Source organism: Pelobates fuscus, chromosome 12 (assembly GCF_036172605.1).
Source record: "Pelobates fuscus isolate aPelFus1 chromosome 12, aPelFus1.pri, whole genome shotgun sequence".
In the NCBI taxonomy this organism is placed as follows: Eukaryota; Metazoa; Chordata; class Amphibia; order Anura; family Pelobatidae; genus Pelobates; species Pelobates fuscus.
Window position 1 is genome coordinate 127,172,889 of NC_086328.1, and position 25,414 is coordinate 127,198,302.

General features: G+C 42.7%; 1 protein-coding gene across 1 annotated transcript in view; it reads left to right on the forward strand.

Moving 5' to 3' along the window:
* OVCH2 (ovochymase 2) overlaps positions 1-25,414 on the forward strand; it is a 60,539-nt gene that overhangs the window by 13,124 nt on the left and 22,001 nt on the right. The window contains exons 11-17 of the mRNA XM_063437533.1: positions 1,351-1,491; positions 7,894-8,024; positions 8,511-8,604; positions 9,201-9,332; positions 13,310-13,496; positions 17,442-17,511; positions 18,143-18,338. Of these exons, the coding sequence (XP_063293603.1) occupies positions 1,351-1,491; positions 7,894-8,024; positions 8,511-8,604; positions 9,201-9,332; positions 13,310-13,496; positions 17,442-17,511; positions 18,143-18,338 (951 nt within the window). The remainder of the gene's footprint in view (positions 1-1,350; positions 1,492-7,893; positions 8,025-8,510; positions 8,605-9,200; positions 9,333-13,309; positions 13,497-17,441; positions 17,512-18,142; positions 18,339-25,414) is intronic.

Consider the following 25,414-nt stretch of genomic DNA (forward strand, 5'->3'; position numbering starts at 1 on the left):
AGTATTTTTTTTTTCTACATGTTTTCTTTTGGCGGTATGTGAAAAACCTGCTTGCTGTCTGTCGTTTCTAAAGTAGTAGAGCTCATTGAGAAGAGGGTAGGAAAGCATGTTTCTAGATGAACATTAGCCTCCATGGCTACGTCACAGCAAGCTGGATGTATGCGTATGCTGCATGTGTGAAGAGTGTTTATTTAAAGATTTGGTAAATAACAACATCATTTAGTTCAGTCCAGATGCCAGAAGGTCACGGAATGCAAATGAAGAGGCGCAGTAGAAACTGACTATGCTAGATTGACAGACTGGGAGCTGAACTTGCTGCCTGATAGTGCTCAGAGCTGCTCCCCTGCGGAATCAGAAAGTAGATATATTTTCCGATTCTGAGCGGATTGCGTTGGTTGTGTCTGTAGATCTACTTTCCGATTCTGAGCGGATTGCGTTGGCTGTGTCTGTAGATCTACTTTCCGATTCTGAGCGGATTGTGTTGGCTGTGTCTGTAGATCTACTTTCTGATTCTGAGCGGATTGCGTTGGCTGTGTCTGTAGATCTACTTTCTGATTCTGAGCGGATTGCGTTGGCTGTGTCTGTAGATCTACTTTCCGATTCTGAGCGGATTGCGTTGGCTGTGTCTGTAGATCTACTTTCTGATTCTGAGCGGATTGTGTTGGCTGTGTCTGTAGATCTACTTTCTGATTCTGAGCGGATTGCGTTGGCTGTGTCTGTAGATCTACTTTCCGATTCTGAGCGGATTGCGTTGGCTGTGTCTGTAGATCTACTTTCCGATTCTGAGCAGATTGCTTTGGCTGTGTCTGTAGATCTACTTTCTGATTCTGAGCGGATTGCGTTGGCTGTGTCTGTAGATCTACTTTCTGATTCTGAGCGGATTGCGTTGGCTGTGTCTGTAGATCTACTTTCCGATTCTGAGTGGATTGCTTTGGCTGTGTCTGTAGATCTACTTTCCGATTCTGAGCGGATTGCTTTGGCTTTGTCTGTAGATCTACTTTCTGATTCTGCGGGAGAGCAGCTCTGAACACTATCAGGCAGCAAGTTCAGCTCCCACCCTGTAATCAGCCAACAAATCAGATACTCAGCTGTATCCGAATTTCTATATTGTATCATATTTATATGAGGTCACCAACAAGGAAGGGACCTTGGGAAGCTGCAATTTCAAGCTAAGTAGCTTTATCCTAGTTATACATTGGTGTGGTGTGAAGGGATCATTTCTGTACATTACATATGCTAGATTTACAGACTGAAAACACACCAATGGATAGCATACCAGAAGTGGTCCTTACTCCAATCTCTATCGGAGCAAAGCCAATGACCTTTTCTATGTCCTTATTTTTTATCTAGGAAAGTATTGCGGCGACATACTGCCAAGACCGATCTTAATTTCTTACAACATCATCACATTAAAATTCTTCTCCGATTTTCAAGAATATGGGACTGGGTTTGCCTTGAATTACTCTGCCGTAGAACGTAATTCTTACCAAGGTTAGAATGTCCATCATCGCCATCAAGGGTGAACTATTGGGGTTTTACCTCGCTGTAAACACTAGGATGGTAACTAATTGTGTGTTAGTGTTAATATCTGAATTTAAACTTCCACATGTTCTAAATGGTAATTTCTTATGCTCTGCGTGTTATAGCTAACAGTATGAATAATTATTTATGCCGAAATAATATGTAAGAGAAGACGGAGAAAGGACACAAACTTGCAATATGGTTTACATCCCACTTACATCTCAGACAAGTTCTATCTCCCGTATTCCATTACAGAGGGAATCTATACACAAATTAACCCTCAAAATGATCCCACCCCAAGGGTAGCTCAGTACTGTTGTGCCAGCATATCTTATCGTTGGATACAAATCCATACTTTTGCTGTGGTCCCATACAGTTTTCATTCAAGACTATCCTGTTTTGTACTAATCTCAACTCCTATACAGTATCCAAGCTAGCATCCCTTTGACAAGGACTTGTCCCTCTCCTTTAAAATTATGTGAATGTTACATTGGACAGGAAGAAAATATTCTGGGGTTTGACTTTCTGTTATCTGTGAGACTGCTTCCTATATGAATTAATCTGCATAGCTAGATACTAATTAATAGTTCTACAAATAAAAGTACAGAGTCACAGCGTGTTACCCAAATATATACCAACAACACTCAAAACACCCGTGTGGTAACCTCTCTATCCACACTAAAAATCACAGCAAATCATATACATACAGTGGGTGGAATGTTGTGGTTCAAGATTAGATACAATGATATTGAGGTCGATGAAGTAACTGTGGAGATATAAACGTACAGATACCTAGTGCAATATTGTACTGTAAAATAGAACTTCAACATACAGTGTATAGTTCAGTACTCACAAGGAGGGAGCCAATTGGAAATGGCTCAGTCCTGACGCCTGTGGGATAATTAGAAGGGATCCCACTCCCTTCCAAAGTGCAGGTGCTTTTCTGTGTCTTTAAAAAAGGAATGTCCACGCCAATGTGAAATTGGGGACTAAGTCCTTTTATTGGTAAGATAAAAGTGGATATGCAGCACAGCAAAGTGCAAATAAAATAAAAGCAAAACAAAAACAAAATTGATAAAATCACTAAAATAGTGCTGTAGTAAATAAGTCCACTGTGGGGTAAAAGAAATTACTTGCAAAACGCGTTTCGCCCAAGTCCTGGGCTTCCTCAGTTGCTACAGGTGTCTTTCAGATATTCTGTTTATGTACCCACTTCGGAGGGTGTTCATTTCCGGGTTCGCGCCGGTATCTCCACTTCCGGTCGCGTGTCGATGACGTACTTCCGGTCCGCGGTCCTGTTGTTGGAACGCATATGCGTTCCAAATCGTCAATAACTTTATTGTTCTTTAACAAAGTCCCATATACATGTTAAATCCGATGTCCATTTAGTAAAGTGGAAAGAAGAGCAAAAAGTGATAACAGATCTTCATATTAAGACCATCCAAATGGCTAGAAATATATAAATTGAGTTAGTATTGGGAAAATGTGATAATGAGGGAAACAGTTAACCTGTTGAGAAGGTGATTTATAAGTATCATCTTTCATAGGTGGAACGTGCAGTATTTAAAAGTGCATAAAATTGAATACTGTGGTAAGGGATTTGTGGTTAGAACATCAGTTGGAATATATAGTTTCTAACAGAATTTAAGGCATAAATAATTATAAAACAGAATAAAAAGAAATAAAAATCGAAATAAAAATCGATACTAAAAAGTTATAAACAGAAACTTAGTTTAAAATAACTTTTCCATACATGTTATAAGAAATGGCATATTTCAAAGTCTGCATTGAGGCCGTTAGGTATGAGGGTGTTGAAATTAAAAATGAATTTCATCTCTTCTTTGCCTAATTTATTAATATAATTGCCTCCCCTCCAATCCTTTTTAACTAATTTAATTGCACAAAAGAATAGTCCTGTAGGGTCCTGGTTATGTCGAGTCTTAAAGTGTTGGGAGACAGAGTGCGTTTCCAGACCTTTTTTTATGTTGCGGACATGTTCTGCAATCCGTACATTTAGGGGTCGTATGGTTCTTCCTATATATAGGAGATTGCATGGGCATTTAAGTACATAGACAATTCCCTTCGAATGGCATGTAAGGTGGTCTTTAATTTTATATGGGCGACCTATTATTGCACTTATGTCTATGAAGTGTCTTTTACTGTTTTTGGTGCCTCTACATGGTAGGCACTCTCCACACCCATAAAATCCTATCAGGTCATTAATAAAGTGCTTAGGTGCTGTGGTTTCTAAATTGCTTCTAACCAGCGTATTTCTTAAGTTGCTGGTGCCTCTAAAAATCATTTTTGGTTTGGGGGGTAAAATATCCTTAAGTATGGGGTCGTCCTTCAGGATGTGCCAATGTTCATTGATGGCTTTCTGTACTTTTCTAGCATTTCCATTATATTTACTAATGAAAGGGACCCCTTCGTAATTGCGTGTCTTTATTTTGGGTTTGTATTTTAAAAGTTGGTTTCTTTCCAGGAGTCTAACTTCTTCCATGTCTTTCTTTAGGGTGTCCTCATTATACCCTTTCTCTATGAACTGTTGTTTTATGTACTCGGCCTGTTTGGTATACTCCGTTTCCTCTCTACAGTTCCTCCGGATTCTTTTGAACTGTCCTTTGGGGGCATTGGTTAGCCAGGGCTTATGGTGGCAACTATCTCTGTTGATGTAACTATTAGAGTCCACCGGTTTGAAGTAGTTCCTGGTAAAAATACGTGATTCTTTGATGTAAATATTCAAATCTAGAAAATTAATGTTGTTGTTACTCACATCACTAGATAGTTTAACGCCCCAATCATTGGTATTAAGGAATTCTAAAAACTTGGTTAATTCACAACTACTGCCTGTCCAGATAAAAAATATATCATCTATGTACCTGCGGTAGGACACCAAGTTCGCCCTCCATTCATGGCCGCTAGAAATAAAAGATTCTTCCCAGTATGCCATGAACAAGTGAACATTACAGGGAGAAAAGAAACAGGAAACGGATATAAAAGGCATTTTTAATTTGACACAGAAGGATCTTACAGTGGAACAAACACTGGTTTTAAAAAAAGGCTTGAAGTTTGCACCCACAGCAGATTTTAATTCTTTTGATTTTTTTATTGATCTTAACCATTTTATTAGGAAGTTATCCTTGAAGAAGTTCTTCTACGATAAAAGGGAAGTGCCAACTACTATACAAGACGACACCTTCATACACTCTGACCTCAAAAACAAGTCCACATTTTTTCCGAGACACATGATCTCGGATCAAATGAAGGCCTTTGAGATCATGGTCATGAAAGATATTAATAAGATTAAGAAAATTACCCCTTATCAACAAAACATATCCCGGAAAGAACAAAAAACTATCAAAGAGATGAGCAAAAATAAGGACATCGTAATAAAACCGGCGGACAAGGGGGGAGGGATTGTCATCTTTAACAAAGAGCATTACATCAAAGAAGCAGACAGAATTCTGTTGGACCCACTGACGTATCGACAGCTACCATCAAATCCTATGAGTGAAATACAAAAAAAGTTCGAGAAATACATCCTCAAAGGAAAAGAATTGGAGATTATCAATGAAAAAGAAGCTGATTACTTGTCGATAAATTATCCCAAAGTTCCGGTATTCTATCATCTACCGAAGGTGCATAAAGACCAGCACAATCCACCAGGCAGGCCGATCATATCGGGTATTGACTCGGTATCCACACGGGTATCCGAATATATCGATATCATGTTGCAACCCTTAGTAGTGAAAACGCCATATTACCTGAAGGACACCATTAACATGCTGCAAATATTAGAACAGACGGAGTGGCAAGAAGGGAATTTCCTAGTCACGTGTGACGTCAGCTCATTGTATAGTGCCATCCCCCACAATAAAGGAATAGAAGCAGCCAAATACTTTTTAGAGAAGTCATCTTTTAAAAAGGAACAAATAGAGTTCATTTTAGAAGGGATTTTATTAATTTTAACCAACAATTTTTTCTGGTTTCAAGATTGTTTTTACTTACAGATCTGCGGTACAGCGATGGGCACCAAGTTCGCCCCCAGCTACGCAAACTTGTTCATGGCATACTGGGAAGAATCTTTTATTTCTAGCGGCCATGAATGGAGGGCGAACTTGGTGTCCTACCGCAGGTACATAGATGACATATTTTTTATCTGGACAGGCAGTAGTTGTGAATTAACCAAGTTTTTAGAATTCCTTAATACCAATGATTGGGGCGTTAAACTATCTAGTGATGTGAGTAACAACAACATTAATTTTCTAGATTTGAATATTTACATCAAAGAATCACGTATTTTTACCAGGAACTACTTCAAACCGGTGGACTCTAATAGTTACATCAACAGAGATAGTTGCCACCATAAGCCCTGGCTAACCAATGCCCCCAAAGGACAGTTCAAAAGAATCCGGAGGAACTGTAGAGAGGAAACGGAGTATACCAAACAGGCCGAGTACATAAAACAACAGTTCATAGAGAAAGGGTATAATGAGGACACCCTAAAGAAAGACATGGAAGAAGTTAGACTCCTGGAAAGAAACCAACTTTTAAAATACAAACCCAAAATAAAGACACGCAATTACGAAGGGGTCCCTTTCATTAGTAAATATAATGGAAATGCTAGAAAAGTACAGAAAGCCATCAATGAACATTGGCACATCCTGAAGGACGACCCCATACTTAAGGATATTTTACCCCCCAAACCAAAAATGATTTTTAGAGGCACCAGCAACTTAAGAAATACGCTGGTTAGAAGCAATTTAGAAACCACAGCACCTAAGCACTTTATTAATGACCTGATAGGATTTTATGGGTGTGGAGAGTGCCTACCATGTAGAGGCACCAAAAACAGTAAAAGACACTTCATAGACATAAGTGCAATAATAGGTCGCCCATATAAAATTAAAGACCACCTTACATGCCATTCGAAGGGAATTGTCTATGTACTTAAATGCCCATGCAATCTCCTATATATAGGAAGAACCATACGACCCCTAAATGTACGGATTGCAGAACATGTCCGCAACATAAAAAAAGGTCTGGAAACGCACTCTGTCTCCCAACACTTTAAGACTCGACATAACCAGGACCCTACAGGACTATTCTTTTGTGCAATTAAATTAGTTAAAAAGGATTGGAGGGGAGGCAATTATATTAATAAATTAGGCAAAGAAGAGATGAAATTCATTTTTAATTTCAACACCCTCATACCTAACGGCCTCAATGCAGACTTTGAAATATGCCATTTCTTATAACATGTATGGAAAAGTTATTTTAAACTAAGTTTCTGTTTATAACTTTTTAGTATCGATTTTTATTTCGATTTTTATTTCTTTTTATTCTGTTTTATAATTATTTATGCCTTAAATTCTGTTAGAAACTATATATTCCAACTGATGTTCTAACCACAAATCCCTTACCACAGTATTCAATTTTATGCACTTTTAAATACTGCACGTTCCACCTATGAAAGATGATACTTATAAATCACCTTCTCAACAGGTTAACTGTTTCCCTCATTATCACATTTTCCCAATACTAACTCAATTTATATATTTCTAGCCATTTGGATGGTCTTAATATGAAGATCTGTTATCACTTTTTGCTCTTCTTTCCACTTTACTAAATGGACATCGGATTTAACATGTATATGGGACTTTGTTAAAGAACAATAAAGTTATTGACGATTTGGAACGCATATGCGTTCCAACAACAGGACCGCGGACCGGAAGTACGTCATCGACACGCGACCGGAAGTGGAGATACCGGCGCGAACCCGGAAATGAACACCCTCCGAAGTGGGTACATAAACAGAATATCTGAAAGACACCTGTAGCAACTGAGGAAGCCCAGGACTTGGGCGAAACGCGTTTTGCAAGTAATTTCTTTTACCCCACAGTGGACTTATTTACTACAGCACTATTTTAGTGATTTTATCAATTTTGTTTTTGTTTTGCTTTTATTTTATTTGCACTTTGCTGTGCTGCATATCCACTTTTATCTTACCAATAAAAGGACTTAGTCCCCAATTTCACATTGGCGTGGACATTCCTTTTTTAAAGACACAGAAAAGCACCTGCACTTTGGAAGGGAGTGGGATCCCTTCTAATTATCCCACAGGCGTCAGGACTGAGCCATTTCCAATTGGCTCCCTCCTTGTGAGTACTGAACTATACACTGTATGTTGAAGTTCTATTTTACAGTACAATATTGCACTAGGTATCTGTACGTTTATATCTCCACAGTTACTTCATCGACCTCAATATCATTGTATCTAATCTTGAACCACAACATTCCACCCACTGTATGTATATAATTAATAGTTCTGCCTAATAACTTCAGACTTATATTTGATTCTCTTGTTTGTAGATTCTAAATGTGGATCAATGGCTGTCCACTTTGAGGAGGGAGAAATACAAAGTATGAATTACCCCAACAATTATGCTAGCTTTGCTAACTGCTATTGGGTCATCCACGCCCCCAAATATTTAAACATCAAGGTATATGAATGCACTATTTTACATTGTTAATATTTTTGTTTTCATTATAAATATGAATGGGTTTCATAAAATAGTTCCTGGTTTTTCAAAAAAATCTTAAAAACGATCACTGCGATGTAAAAAGACAATTCCAAATCTTTCAGTCGAGGGAGTGTTAGAATAGCAGGCAAAGTGATGCATGAGATTAAGACAAACATCCACAAAACTGGGAGGTCTACTGTACACTTAATATACTCTAGTTAATACTTAATGGTTTGCAGGGACATCATATGCTACAAGTGAAAAATTATTGTTCAGCGGTGCCAAATTTTCACAAGTTTGTTTGATTTTCAAATCCCTTTAACATGTTCAACATTAATTGAAATTAGTTACATAATAACTAATGATATAGTGTTGGCTTTCCCTGTCATGACAATTTAGATGAAAAAATATATATATATATATCAGTATATTTCATAGCATAATCGTGTTCTCCTTTTTCCCTAGCTAAGCTTTGAAGACTTTGAGGTTGAAGCCGGCACTAACTGCTCTTACGACAATGTTACGGTTTATCAAGATCTAGAAGCAGAAGATGAGATTGGTAAGTGTGTCACTCTTGCATAATACCTGTTGTCCCAAAGGGACACTATTGTCACCCGAACAGCTACAGCTTAATGAAGGTTTTTTTTGGTGAGTAAAGTTTGTTCCTGCAGGCCTTTTGATGGAAACACTTTCATTTCAGAGAAAATGAATGTTTTACATTACTGCCTAGGAATACCTTCAATGGCACTCCTCAGATGGCCACTAGAGCTGCTTCCTGGGTCAGTGCTACACAGTGTGCAGCACTGACATTCATCATCTCCACACTCTGCATGGAGATGCAGAACTTTCCTCATAGAGATGCATGGATTTAATGCATCTCTATTACAAGATGCTTATTGACCAGCCTGGTGGTTGGCACTGCCCCCGCCCCACCTCCTTGTCTGAGATCATCAGAATTGATGGTCTCTGCCAATCCAATGCTTTCCCATGGGTACGATATATATTTAGTATTTATCTAAACTATTTAATTTAGTGGACATTGATCCAGAAATGATTCTGACTGTATTGTGGACGAAGTCGGATTTATATGAATACATTACGGTTTTCTTCAAAGGTCGGATATTTACTCTGTGATCATTTGCTGTGTATTTGCAGGCGTTTTTTGTGGATTTTCTATTCCCCCGAGTGTCACCAGCTCTGGCAACATCATGCACATAAAATTTACCACGGATGCGACTGAGAACTACAAAGGCTTCCGTGCATCCTTCTCTTTTGTGACATCAAGTTGTGAGTGTTATCTTCAAAAATGCATAATTACAATAAAATGTACAGAGTTGCCTTAGGTCAGGGCCTGATAGGACTGGAGAAGCGTCCTGGGAGAAAGGGTCTATAGTGTAATGAGTGGTAGAGGTGGCCTGGTTTGGACGTAGATCACAGCTGAGCTTGTCTTGCTGGTAAAATATCTTAGACAACTGCTTATTTTTATTTATTTTTTTAAATTCTTTATTTTTCTTGTGCATGTAAATACGGATAACATTTTTCTTGCGATGCCACAACAGCATTGGCAAGTTAATTAGGAACATTGGGTTTGACATGGCATGCGATTGACAGCACATTTTTAAATACTAATAACAGGCTAGGTCTGAAAAGGTTATGTCAGAATATAAGATACGTTTTAACTAGAGGTTCTGATATTGCCAACATTGTCACGCTTAAGGTTGATTATTCTCATAAGCAGCAACATCTGTTAACCTTGCTTTAATTCTCTAATTTATGAGAGCTTAAACATCAGAGTGAACATGAAAGTACATGAAACTTGTGAGTACAGGTAATGCTTAACACTGCTGGGTTTGCTATGTTAGGTGGCTAGAGTCATATCATTAATTACAGCAGGCTTCTATTCTCTCCTATACATGAGAAAGTATATATCGTTTTGCACCTTCAGGTGAGGTTACACGTGTATAAACCAACAGCCTTAATTTTTAAATAGGTTAAGATTTAGGTTGCCCCAGTAGATTCATTTAATTAGTAGGCTTAAACTTATATGTCCCTTCGCTTAGTGTGAAATAATGACAGGTAAGTAATCAACACTGCACCCGACAGATTCCAGTCTCGTGGTCTCTCTCACCCGATCCCCTCCGGATGCCTAGAGCGGCCCCCTTGAGCCTCCATCTCCTGCGGTATCCAAGCCGTAGATGTGTACTGGAGCCAGGCATCAGGCTGTTGGTGGTAGGAGTGTGCATAGTGGGGGGTCTGTGGTTCTCATGTGGGGTGATTGCTTCTGGGCCCGTCTGGGATTGTGGTGGCTTAAAGTGGAGGTGGGGGCTAGGCGGAGAGCAGGCTCCTTGTTGCCGCTTGTGTTGCCGGTTTCGCTGTCGGTGCCTTTTGGGGGAGCCGCTGGCGGTTATCACTCTTCGTTTGAGTTTAGGTTTAGAGGCTGCCGGAGCTGCACTTACAGGGGAGGTCTGTTTAGTTGGTGCGGAGTGCAGCTTCCTCTCTGCTATCCGAGCCCAGAAGGCGTCAAAGAGTTCGTCGAGCTTGGTCATAGTTTGAGTCGCTGGATCTCCACTGGTCCCCACGCTTGTCGACTGGCTCTCGGCATCCGCAATTTTGGAGTTAGAGGTCCGCGGGTGAGCAGTCTTTGGGGCGTATGGTGTCTGCAGCAAGTAAGCTGTTGGTGCCGGGATATCCCTCACTGGCAGGGGGGTGGGGAGAGAAAGGCCTCTGCTTCATTAGGGTCAGTTTCGAGGGAGTCTCGGGCTGGGTGGTAGGCCACCTTACCCTCGCCTTTGTCTCTACCTAGACCGCAGGACTGAGCGTCTTTCGTCGCAGTAGGCCCCAACTCTATTTCTCAAGTTCCCGGTGGCTTAGAGTCATGTGCGTGGTGTCGTTGTGTACTCCTTTGCTTCCCCTTCTCAGGTGGTGCAGTTTAGTGGAGTTCGTGGCTTGTATACCGGGTTATTATTGGTGTGGATTGGCAGTTCAGACGGGAGCTCGTGCTGTGGACGTCTGATCCTCTCCACGGCCAGGCTCCGCCCCTAGACAACTGCTTATTGTGTAATATCCGTTTTATTCACTAACGTGAGAACTGAAAATGAGTTTCAAATTCAAGGCAAAAATAGCTGAAAAAGTTACAGTCTGGCTTCCCATCAGACTGGGTAAAGGATAAGGAAGACCCTCTACAGCAGTCCACAAGGTCTATGTTACAACAAGAGGTTAGCAGGCATGCAGAGGGGGGGAGTAGGAGGCATGCAAAGGGTGGGGGGGGAGTAGGAGGCATGCAAACAGGAGCGGGGGGAGTAGGAGGCATGCAAAGGGGAGTGGGGGGGAGTAAGAGGCATGCAAAAGGCGGGAATAGGAGGCATGCAAATGGGGGCGGGGGGAGTAGGAGGCATGCAAAGGGGAGCGGGGGGAGTAGGCGGCATGCAAAGGGGAGTGGCGGGAGTAAGAGGCATGCAATGGGGAGCGGCGAGAGTAGGAGGCATGCAAAGGGGGGGAGTAGGAGGCATGCAAAGGGGGGTAGGGGGGGATAGGAGGCATCAAAGGAGGAGTAAGACACATAGAAGGGAGGATTAGATACGCTAAACGGGATGAAAGACACACAATGGGACTAAAGGGAACATAAGATACACTGTTAGGGGGTGTAAGACACACAAATGGGGCATAAGATACACTAAAGCGGTGAGACATTCAAAAGAGATCATAAGAAACACAAAAGGGGCTAAAGAGGGTAAGACATTCAAAAGTAGGGTTAAGAAACACAGGTTAAGACGCATTATGGGGGCCAGCATATGGCACCTTTGCCCAAAGAATCTGTACAACCCTGCCTCCTGTTATACGAGTGGGTTTTTTTTTTATCTTGATACATAATCTTTGCTTCTGGTGAGTTATGGAAGCATTATGTAACTTGGCCTTAAGGAGTTAAGGAACAAGTGGGTTAAACATGATTAAAATTTGTATCAAGATGTCAACATTCTGAAATAGATCGCTGCACAGCCAATGGGAGGTAAGCAAACCGTGTCACTAATGTCATATCTCTGTGCCACAATCTTTTACAACCCTATTAAAAAGAAATGATTTCGTGAAATCAAGTAGGACAATAACAATGAACATGTTGTTATAATTTTTTAGTACATTATGTTGAATCTTTAAAAAGATCATTCCAGATTAGTATTATTTGCATTTGTTAATTTTAGCCTTTGTGTATTCTATACTGCAGCTGTGAATTTTGCGCTCTGGAAAAATAAACACCAACCACCTAAAAATAAAGGAGAAATTGTTCGTTTTGGCAAGTAAATTTCAGTTACTTCTTTTTTAAAGAATTATTGATCGCTGATAAGTTTTTGTTACGTGTGTTTGAAAATGTGACATTTAGGCAAATTTTCTCATCTAATTTTCCTACTCAAAATACTGTTTGTCTATAATTCCTCCTTCCAAAAAAACTCACATGTGAAACCCAAAAATGTAAAGACGGTAAAGAATTAAGAAAAATTACTTCTATTCACAGAACCAATTCTACAGTGTTCACAGTAGATACACCACAACTAGTGTCTGATATTTAACCAGCTTTTCTAAATTTTAGTAAATATCATAATTAAAGGAACACTCTAAAAACCAAAACCACTACAGCACCCTGTAGTGGTTGTGGGCCAGGAGTACCCTGGCATTCCTCCGCCAATGTAAGTAGTTAAACCATTGTTTGAGTTTTTACTGGGGTCTAGCGGCCACTGCATCCTGCTTCAGCTGATTGATCTCTAATGATCGCCCTGAGGATTTCTCAGTGAACAGAGAGAAGGTGGGGAGCGGCGCACAGCAAACCACAAGTAAGAAAACTGAATGGCAACCTACATTGGGGGTTGTCTTGGCACCGTAACTACTACAATGAGCAGAAGTGGTTATGGTGCTTGGAGTGTTTCTTTAATTATCGGCAATAAAATTGTGTACAACAAACTGAACAGTGCATTTTGAAACAGCATTGATAAAGTGAGCACTTCTTCATGAAACGTGTAGAAGAACCATTGCAGCGCAATGTCTACTTATCAAAAGCCATATTCCCTTTTCTGAATTTCAGTAATAGAAAAATGTACATATCAATTGATCTTAGCGCTATTTATTTGATTTGTTGTAAGTCTGACACAATGTAACATACAATCGTGTTTACAACAGAGCGTGTTATGATCACTGTAAGTCTGAATGTGGATATCACTGCTTGCATAATCCACACTGTATATTAAGATTTGTTTTCTCTGTTCAATGTTTATTAGACAAGACCTGTGGAACTCCTGCCACACCGCCCAGGTTTATATACAGTAAGTTAGTTGGAGCACAAGAGGCCATGCCTAATTCGTGGCCCTGGCATGTCAGCTTACAGTACAGAGCAGTACATATATGTGACGGCGTAATCCTTTCTGAATACTGGGTCTTGACATCTGCCAGCTGTGTGTATGACAAGTAAGTGACAATTTCAGACACTCTAAGTAAAATTATAGCTCAGCAGTAGTGATGTCGCAAACATAAAATTTTCGGTTCGCGAACGGCGAACGCGAACTTCCTCAAATGTTCGCAAACCAGGCGAACCGCCATTGACTTCAATGGGCAGGCGAATTTTAAAACCCACAGGGACTCTTTCTGGCCACAATAGTGATGGAAAAGTTGTTTCAAGGGGACTAACACCTGGACTGTGGCATGGCGGAGGGGGATCCATGGCAAAACTCCCATGGAAAATTACACAGTTGATGCAGAGTCTGGTTTTAATCCATAAAGGGCATAAGTCACCTAACATTCCTAAATCACAATGGATATGGATTGACACCTGACATATGACATATTGACACCTTGACATATGGATTGACACCTTGACATATGGATTGACACCTGTCCTCAGAGACCCTGATACACACTGACACAGAGCAGAATAGGGACTGTTCCCCCTACATAGGGTCACTCTGCAGATATGGATTGACACCTGTCCTCAGGGACTCTGATACACACTGACACAGAGCAGAATAGGGACTGTTCCCCCTACATAGGGTCACTTGGCAGATATGGATTGACACCTGTCCTCAGGGACCCTGATACACACTGACACAGAGCAGAATAGGGACTGTTCCCCCTACATAGGGTCACTTGGCAGATATGGATTGACACCTGTCCTCAGGGACCCTGATACACACTGACCCAGAGCAGAATAGGGACTGTTCCTCCTACAGAGGGTCACTTGGCAGATATGGATTGACACCTGTCCTCAGGGACCCTGATACACACTGACCCAGAGCAGAATAGGGACTGTTCCCCCTACATAGGGTCACTTGGCAGAAATGGATTGACACCTGTCCTCAGGGACCCTGATACACACTGACACAGTGACAATACCTCCTGCTGCACCGAAGGTCCTTTCTGACAGGACACTTGAAGCGGGGCAGGCCAGAAGTTCTATCGCAAATTGGGATAGCTCAGGCCACAGGTCAATCCTGCACACCCAGTAGTCAAGGGGTTCATCGCTCCTCAGAGTGTCGATATCTGCAGTTAAGGCGAGGTAGTCTGCTACCTGTCGGTCGAGTCGTTCTCTGAGGGTGGATCCCGAAGGGCTGTGGCGATGCGTAGGACTTAAAAAGCTCTGCATGTCCTCCATCAACAACACGTCTTTAAAGCGTCCTGTCCTTGCCGGCGTGGTCGTGGGAGGAGGAGGATTACTTTCACCTCTTCCCCTGTTAGATTCCCATTGTGCTGTGACATCACCCTTATAGGTTGTGTAAAGCATACTTTTTAATTTATTTTGCAAATGCTGCATCCTTTCCGACTTGTTGTAATTTGGTACAAAAATAGAAATAGGGTCGCACTCAGTCACAACAATTACACACAGGGTGCTACTGAGCATGGGTCAGCAAAAGACCCCAAGAGACATATATAAAAGAAAAAGAAAAAGAATCTCAGGCACTCACAGTGAGTGCCTGAGATTCTTTTTATTTTGTTGTAATTTGGTAACATTTCAGCCACTTTCTGCTTATACCGGGGGTCTAGTAGCGTGGACACCCAGTACAGGTCGTTCTCCTTCAGACTTTTTATACGAGGGTCCCTCAACAGGCACGACAGCATGAAAGACCCCATTTGTACAAGGTTGGATGCCGAGCTACTCATTTCCCGTTCCTTCTCCTCAGTGATCTCAATGAAGGTATGTTCTTCCCCCCAGCCATGTACAACACCACGGGTACCAGATAGGTGACAACGAGCACCCTGGGATGCCTGTTGTGGTTGGTCTTCCTCCTCCTCCTCAAAGCCACATTCCTCCTCTGACTCCTCTTCCTCACAATCCTCTTCCAGCGTTGCCGCAGGTCCAGCAAGCGATGCTGATAAGGCTGTTTCTGGTGGTGATGGTGACCACAACTCTTCCTCTTCCTCTTGCAGACAACTAACTGCTATTCAATCTATTACAGTGAAAAAAAGTTTGTGGGTTTTTAAATGCATGCTATTGTGCCACCAGATATGAGTGGCACTGTGCACACTGGCAGAGTACACGGTGTTGGCCTGACACACAGACGCTTGCAGACAACTAACTGCTAATTAATCTATTACAGTGAAAAAAAAAATTTTGTTTTGAAATGCAAGCTATTGTGACACCAGATATGAGTGGTGGCACTGGGCAAGTGGGCACAGTATCCACTGTGAGCCTGACACAGAAGCTGGCAGGCAGGCAGGCAGGCAACTGCAATTAGATTACACAAAAAAAAAAGCAGACTGATGTTCTAACCCTAAAAAGGGCTTTTTGGGGGTGCTGTCCTTACAGCAGAGATCAGATGAGTCCTTCAGGACTGTAGTGGACACTGAATACACTAGCCTAGCTATACATTTCCCCATCAAATGAGCAGCAGCTACACTTTCCCTCCTCTATCTAAGAATGCAGCTTCAAAATTAATCTAAAATGGATGCTGTACAGGAGGTGGGAGGGTCTGGAAGGGAGGGTCTGCTGCTGATTGGCTGGAATGTGTCTGCTGACTGTGAGGCACAGGGTCAAAGTTTAGTCAATGATGACGAATAGGGGGCGGATCGAACCGCGCATGTGTTCGCCCGCCGTGGCGAACACGAACACGCTATGTTCGCCAGGAACTATTCGCCGGCGAACAGTTCGGTGCATCACTACTCAGCAGACAATGGATTTATCTAGTCAAACCGTAAATAATATGTTTGTTTTTTTTAATCATTATTAGATTAGTTCCTTTTCATTAAAGGAACACTATAGTGTTATCAACACAAATGTATATTCCTGACCCTGTAGTATTCAAACCATAGGCCTTGGCTCCCGTTAAAAAAACAAAAATACGTACCTTTATTCCAGCGCCCCGCTCCGCCTCCCTGGTTTGACTTGATGATCTCAACCAATCCAATACTTTTGTGCATGTGTGGCAAAACGCTGTGCTGCACCAATCAGCATCTCATCATAGAGAGGCATTGATTCAATTAATCTCTATGAAGAATGTTCAGCAACTACGTTTAGAGTATGGAAGCGCTTAACCTCAGTCCTGCATGTTGTGCAGAACTGTCCCAGGAAGCACCTCTAGTGGCCGTTTGTGTGACAGCCACTAGAGGTGTTCATAGGCAGTAATTTAAACACTGCCTTTTCTCTGAAAAGGCAATGTTTACATTAAAATACCTGCAGCGACTGACTATACGCACCAGAACAACTACATTAAGCTTTAGTTGTTCTGTTGACTATAGTGTCCCTTTAAATGAACGCTATTAGGAATACAAACCTATTCCTAGGTATATACAGGCTCATGAAAGAGCATTGGCGACCTAATGTGCATGCACGGTGAGCTGCGAGATTGCATCCAAGCTTCCCTATAGAAAACATTTTATTTAATGCTTTCCTATGGGCATTTGCATCACGTCACTCAGTAAGGCAGCCTCTAGAGTTGAATTGATTCCTGCAATATAAACATTGCCATAATCAAAAGATCATGGACACTGCACCCACACCACGTCATTGAGATAAAGTGGCCTAGGTGACTTTAGTGTCCCTTTAAATAGTAATCATCATTTACCTAGATTTTTTATTTTATGTTTACTTATCTGGTAATTTTAACAAATGCATGTTTGCAAAATAAAATAAAATGTAGAAATCCCCCTCACTGCATTACCTATATCCTGGAACTGGGTGCCTCCAAATTGGCTCTCTGTCAATCATTGTTATAAGCTCCGCCCTTTACACCCGTCCGAAAACATAGTGTGTGACAAGACAGAATTAGATTGTGATATCCATTGGTAAATCTTTAATATAAATTTAAATGGAAAGGATAACACAACATAGAGGGGATTTTCAATGTCCAATGAAATGACTCAGGTTTATCTTACATATTTTTAAATTTTGACTATTATTTATTTTATTTTTTTTTAATTCAGAAAAGAATTGCCTGTAATGTTGCTGGTGGTCGCTGGGTTGCATGATCTTTCTCATTCGGAAAATATTCAGGTAAAAAGAGTCAACCACAATGTTATGAAGTGCGATGCCCGGGCAAAGGACAATGATCAAGGGCTCTCCTGCATGAAATTCAAGGTTCTACCACATAATATCTCAACGTTTTGTTTCCACTTCTCGAGTATTGCAAAATAAGAAAGAGTTTAAATATATAATATTCTGAACAAACGTTGGGTAATAATATGGAAGTAATCACATTATGTTTATCATATCTCTGTATCGATATATGTTTGTGCCACTCAATAACTAGAGTGCTCTTAGGTACCCATGAGCAGTTGCTGTTTGGAGCCATAATGTATTTCTTTGACTTAATGAAAAAACACACAAACAAAAAAACATAGTTTAACGTTAACCACTGCTCCTGTCCTGGTACTCAACTGGCAGACAAACCACTCCAAATCTCCTCCCATCCTGTTTACACTGGAATTGTAGATAAGAAAGACAATATCATAAGAAAAAATGGGACAATGAAATCTAGATCTGAAATGAGGGACTAAAGAGGGTCAGTGTGGAGGTATGCTACACGGTTTCTTGCGCAGGAGTTACAAATCGTCTTTAACCAATATTTATTTAAATTGTAATTTCATGGTTAATTAAACTTGGTGCTTTCCTTTGTTTTGTGTAGAAGCGTTCAGTGAAGCAAATATTTGTCCACGCCGAGTTTAACAGGAAGTCAATGAACTATAATATTGCTCTGCTCCAAGTACAAGAACCATTCCAATTCAACCTGTTTGTTCGCCCAATATGTCTGCCAGACAAAGACACTGAGGCCAAGGCTTCAATGCTGTGTGTGGTCTCTGGATGGGGTCTTCAAGGGAACGGTAATAAAGCAATATTGTCATATGCTACTCTTTTAAAAAAAAAAAATTTTTTAATATATTTTTAGATGTTTGACGTTCAGAGATACAACACTGTGAGAATTGACATGATGACATGAGTTAGGAACACAGTAATTAACCTACACAGAGGTAGAAAACATACATATACAGATGAACAACTAACAAACGAGTGAGCGATTGCACTTTTTTAAGTAAATAATGAAAAAACATTACCCTGCATAGAGGTCAGAGAGGAGATTAATCGAAATATTTAGGACACATTGTAGAGTTGCACATTTTCAGAGTTCACCATGCGGACTACCCTGGAAATCTATACTAGCCATTGAGTTGTATGAAAGGTCGTATTGTAATAGATAGGTGACCAGTATTACATTATTTTGAGCAGTTAAAAAAAACAAAAAAAACATGCAAATCACAAGATATCAAACAAACTGAACTGCTAGGGCAAGCCGCATGTCATGCAGTAGCTCTATTTGTATAAACAGGCTTCAGCTACGTAAGCCTCAACTCAAGGTGTAGAAGGTAGGTTGAGGGATATATATTTGAGAGACAGTCACCCAATTCCCAAGATGCCACCCGTTTGTATTACTGTGCCTGGACTGTGAGGTTTGTCTAGTAGGGTGTCTTCTCCTGTGTGGATTGTCCTCCTCATGCGAGGATGGCATTTTAGGAGCAGACTACTCCAGTTTCACAGCTCTGATGAACACAGTTGGCTGGAGAGCAGGTTCTTAGACACAGATATGCCCAATGGGGGCCTCCTGATCCACTCTTTGCCATTTCACTTGTGAACCCATCGGGTACAGGACTTGGTTATGTTGAGTCTAATCGCTCCTCCAGTTAGGCCCAGAAGGACTTGCACATGGTGTCCAGCTGAGCCAGAGTCTGTGAGAATATACTTGCTGAATCGAGGCCTTGTGGCATCTGGCTCTGGGTTTTATGTTTGCATGCGCCGTCCACCTTGAACAGCCCAGCCTTCATCCCATAATGTGGTGCAGAAATCAGCATTCTAATAGAAACAATTATCATCCAGTCCAGCGGGACCGGGATACCCCACACCAGTCCAAAGGGTGGCTCTTTCCCTCTATGTCATGCCAGCACAGTGACTTCAGTGATTTCTATTCAGAAGTACCATAGTCGTACTTCTTTGATACTTTACTTCTCTCAAGACTTAGTGGTCCTTCTGTATGATTTAAAAATGAGAGATGCAAAACAGGAAGAAAAAAGTTTGATTTGTTAATTTTGTAATTTCATATTGTCCGAAGTTCTGAAAATATTGATTCGAAATTGGTGTGAAAATGTTGTTCGTTTTCTAAATTCAGGCAGTCATTAATCCCCATGGGGAATAAATGGTGGTGGCAATCTTAAAGTTATAAAGTAACTGTCTGAGAACTCTGGAATGTGGTAATTGGGGGTCTTGTCCTTATTTGGCTAGGGTTATACTCTGACGTCATTATGGTCATATCTATATAGAAAAGGGGACAAAGGACCACAAGGTCTTGCTGTTGCCTGCTGCTGCTGCTTGAGGTTATTCTTCTTGTCCGGCTGTCCAACTATGTAGACTTACTCTCCCTTCAGGAGTCCAGCAATTACCATCTGCTGTTGAACATCCATTATCTTGTAACATCCTTTGATGTTTTATTATGTATCAGTTACTGTAAGAATAAACCTGAAGAAACCGTAAGTCAGACTGCGTATTAGTATTTTTGATTAATATAGACGTATATTAACATTGCGAGCCTTTTACCCATAATTTTTTCTTTTTTCTTTTTTTTTTATTCTTTATTTATGTCGTGCATGGATTGACAAACAGATTTGCACAGCCACAATAGCTGATGCAATCTTATCAATAAACAATGGTGAACAACAGTGTGGCTTTATGTACAGTGCACATTTTCTTTTTTTTTTCTTAAACAGTAGAGGATTATCTTATGAGCTAGAAATATATGTCTAGATTGCGCATATATTGCATATTTACCATAGGATGTACTGTCTAGACTGAAAGTAAATTATAGCAAAAGAAAGAAGAAATAGATTGAAATACACCACAAGTAAAAAATGATCTCGGCATTCGTGAGACATATTAGTAAATTAGTAATAACGATTAAGCCCAACAACAATTTTGTAGAAAAAACATGAGTTAGCCAAGATAAGGTAGTTGGTTAAAATAGGGGGACATTGTTAATTTATATATCATGCAGGCTAAACAGGCCAGACAGTATAAGTCTGGAGTAACTAGTGAAGGGAAGTTGCTAGACTTGGTCGTAGACCTGATGACCTGAGTGGCAATTTAAACAAGGCAGGAGTATTTACATCTTACATGCACATTTTACGTGTTAGGTTATGGTCTAAGCATCAATAGATGAGAGCGTGGGCAGACAAATCATGGACATAAATGGGAAAATTATAAAAATGAGAAAAAATAAAATGGTGAAAGATAAGCTGCAGCAAACAATATGTCAGCTGTGTACCCTGGTGTATGCTCAGTTTTTAATTTTAAACCAGTATTGTTCATTGCCACCTGCGTGTGGAACGAGAGTCCCGGTATTGTGAGCTGGGTCGTCGGCCGTGGTAAAATAATTATTTTAATCAACTGAAAAAAGACACAAAAGGAACCAAATTTATTACAAGATCAAAATTATAAGAAGCCCTGCTGTTAATTTTGCTTTTTCCGTTGTTTCATAGATTATTATGTTATTATTTATATTATATATATTATTTATAGATAACTCCCTAATTTGCTGTCCGTATCGAAATGAACGGATTTGGAACTTATCATTTTAATTTCTTACAGAGCCACTTGTTTGCGTCTTTATGATTCCGAATTGCAGACTTCTCTAGAAATTTGTAAAAGTGCAGGTTTTTTGTGTGAATTAGTTGTGTCTATATCAAATGTTAAGCACTGTATTTCTGAACCGTAATTTAATTCTCCAGCTTTCGCAGACCTGCCACAAAAATACACAAAAATAAGGGAACAGCACCTACCAAAAGGATTCAGGAGTCTAGTTCTGCCTAAACCAGTATTAACAACATGCAGGTCGGGCGGAGCCTAACCGCCGATGAAGATGGCCGCGTTCTGAGAGAGCTCCGTGGCGGCAAACAGCTCATAAGCACACAATACGGGCATCAACACCGGCAATCCACCCACGAACCGAGCACTACATACCCGACCCACACCGGAGCAGGCTGAAATGGGAGGCGGACGAAAATCCAAGTCCGGAACGGCCGTGGCGCCAATCTTCAGAACCAGGTCAGACAGAGAGGCGCCATGCGCACACAGCATGCAGGCCTCAGACTCAGACTCCGACACCAGCATTACTAGCCACAGGAAGGAGACATCGCCCCTTACCAGGCAAGACCTAAAAGAACTACTCACAGACATGAAATCCCTAGTGGCAGATGAACTTACCAAACATCTAGCCCCAATCAATGAAGGCCTGACCGCCCTAACTAAGCGCACACACACGCTAGAAACCAAAATGGCCGACGTTACCGCCATAACCTCCAACCATGAGGACAAATTCAAAGATATACAAGAGCAAATAGCCTACCTGGAGGACTTACAAGAAGACCTTAATAACCGATCCAGGCGAAACAACATCCGCATAAGGGGTCTGCCTGAATCTACGGCACCAGAAGCCCTCAACGCCATGCTCCTTGAGGCCTTCAGCAGCCTGCTGCCTGACGCCTCATCATCCGATCTCCTCCTGGACAGGGCGCACAGAGCCCTTCGTCCACCCACAGCAGGCTCATCGCAACCCCGAGATATCATAGTCCGCTGCCATTATTTCCATATTAAGGAGGCGATCATGCGGGCTACCAGAGAGACCCCACTGCAGATTGAAGGCCACACGGTACAATTATACCAAGACCTAGCACCCACGACCCTTCGCAAACGCAGAGAACTAAAACCCCTGACCCAAGCCCTCCAAGTAAGGAGAATTCGCTACTCATGGGGCCACCCCTTCAAACTTATGGTGCGACGTGACAACCACACATACACGCTATACAGACCATCGGAAGCCCAAGAATTCGCCGCACAACTAGGCCTCCAAGACCTAATCCAAGATCCGAACGCCGCCTCACAACGACAACCAGCTGCCCAACACAGACCATGGGACCAACAGCCACAACGGGAGTGCGACAGAAGACAGCGCTCTAGGCAGCCTCCAGCCTAAACCGAAGTCCACTATCACAGCCGCGTCTTGGCTCCACTCACGGCACCCTCACTTCGAACCCACCCTGCTAACCGACCCCGGACACACAGAACAAAGACCATCAATACCGCCAAGCCGAAACTAACGACCTAACCGTAAACCCCAGAACCTGCCAAAGTGCACTCAACACTTGTACCTGCCCTCTGGCCCTCGGGACACACTCAACATCATCGGGGCCCTCTCCCGGCGAACGCGACCGCCCACCACAGCTGCCCACGCCGTCGGCCTTGAGCCGTACCGGCCTTGCCGACCTCGACCTGAGACCCTAGCAGACTCCAGCGACCCACCCCAAGATCCACAAGATGCTGTACAACACCCACAACCGCAGACGAAGAAGACCCCACTCAGCCGTGAAGCACTCCAGCTCACGCCCCAAGATTCAGCTGACAGAGATCGAACTGTGAGAGCTCTAAGTACTTTGGGACTAAAGTAAGATCACACTGGGGACAATTTTTTGCCTTCTTCCTACTGTTTGGGGTGGGGACGGGGGAAAAGAGTGGAAGGATCCGGGGCCCTGGTGGTCCTCCCTCCCCCCCCCTCCCGAGGTGGGGGGATGGCGGGCCGCGACGGCCTCTGACCGGGATGATATGTGCACCACGCAGACTACACACAACTTGACCTGTGGCGCTGGGGGGGCTGGGGGGGGGCGGGCTAGATGGAACACAGTGGGGCTCTGGCGGCCTCCCCCCCCCTCCCTCCAACGGGGTGGGGGGGCGGTGGGCCGCGACGGCCCCGTGACAGACAAGGTGACGGCTCCTCGGAGTCACAAAGCACACGACCTGACCAGAGGGCGGGAATGAACAGACAGTAAATTACAGATGGCCTGGGTCCTGGCGGCCGTCCCCCCCCCCCTCCTACGGGACGGGGGGGCGGCGGGCCGCGACGGCCTTGAGCCACTCAGAATGGGCGTACCCCGACAGCTGCAGAGACCCCAGACACTCTCAGGAAACGCAATAGCCCCTCAAGATCCCAAAGAGACTGGGACCAGGGCAACACGACCCTCCTACCTGACCAGACCACCCACACCTAAAGAACGTTTATCCAGGTCAGTGTTAATGTGTTCTAGACAATCTCAGACTAAAAATATTGATTACTAATCGATGGGTAGCTTAAGACAGGATAAAAGGCCTGACAAACCATTGGGAGGTTGATGGCAGGGATTCCTGTAGGGGGATCTTTCCCAACCACCTGCAAATAAGGTGATCTGGTACTCTAACATCCCACCCATTCAAGGTCTAAAAGCAGTTTCAATCAAGGCTGGTCAAGCGTAAATGCATGATGACAACTCAAATTGTTCTTAGCTTATAGTCATGCCATACAGCTTCCTATGATATATGTTACAACTTATAAGAACTGTTAAATATGCTCATTTTGGAAGACACTTATTGTATCCCACAACTTGTTCCTGTGTGTCCCCCCCCCCCCCCCCAAAATAACAAAAAAAGAAAAAGAAGGGAAAAGCAAAAAAAAAAGAAAGACGCGACAATATATAAACTCCATTGTACATAGTTAAGAAGCCTACCTCCCAGGTTTCATTCTCCCCGGTTCCTTATTAAGACAAGACTGCCCACACGAACCTATTAACTGTTTGCCGCCCACTCTCAGACAGACGACCATTACTCCCCCCACATAACCTGTTCCGTACCGCTGGTCTCCGATCACACTGACCAGAGAGACCCCCGGTACCACAGTTCACCTTAGCTGGCAATTGACGTAAGACCAGCACGTTTACCCCCCTCCCCATACGCCTTACCCGTCCTCTGAATCCTCCTGCTGCCCTTCTGGGACCACTCGGGCCCAGACTCCCCCCTCCCACCCCCTTGACTTGCCCTACACCTTCCTCATACACTACGATACCTGACCAGGCCACCCCTGACCATGCCACTCAACTTACATTGTATCTCCATTAACGCAAAGGGCCTTAACAATCCCAAAAAACGCCATGCCCTGCTACGATGGGCCCACAACCAGAAAGCAGACATTCTCCTAATCCAAGAGACTCACTTCACCCCCCACAAACATTTCCCACTCAAAAACAAACACTACAACCGCAGCTTTCTCGCCAACTCTCCAGAAGCCAAAACTAAAGGGGTGGCTATCATACTCAAAGCATCCTGCCCCCTGAACGACATCCAAGCCTTCCCAGATAAACAAGGTAGATACCTCACGCTCACAGGCAAAACAGGCTCCTCAACCTACTCCATCACCTCCCTATACGCCCCTACAACCCCAGACTCAACCTTCTGGCAAACATTCTCAGCACATCTCACTACGCTCAAAGCCACATTCACCATTGTAGGTGGCGACTGCAACGCCACACACCATCCGTCCATTGACCGCACCACCAGAACTCAGAACGACCCAAGACCGTCACACAGCGACGCTCCCTTCTCCCACTTCCTACACACACATAACCTCCTGGACATCTGGAGAGCCCAACACCCCTCAACTTTGGACTATACGTTCTACTCCCACCCTCACAACACTTACTCCCGCATCGACTACTTCCTCATCTCCCCAAACATAACATCGAGAATCACGCACACCTCCATTGGTCACATCACCTGGTCGGACCATGCCGACATCTCCCTTACCCTCTCAATCCCCAACATGACACGCCCCTGGACATGGAAACTTAACTCACAACTCCTACAAGACAAGCTCATAACCATGTCCCTAGCAGAAGACATCAAGGAATATTTCACCCTGAACGACCCCTCCGTGTCTTCCCCAATCACCCTATGGGCGGCCCACAAACCAGTAATCAGAGGCAAACTGATAGCAATAGCCACAGCACGTAAAAAGCAACACAACAGACAACTAATGGATGCCATCTCTGAAATA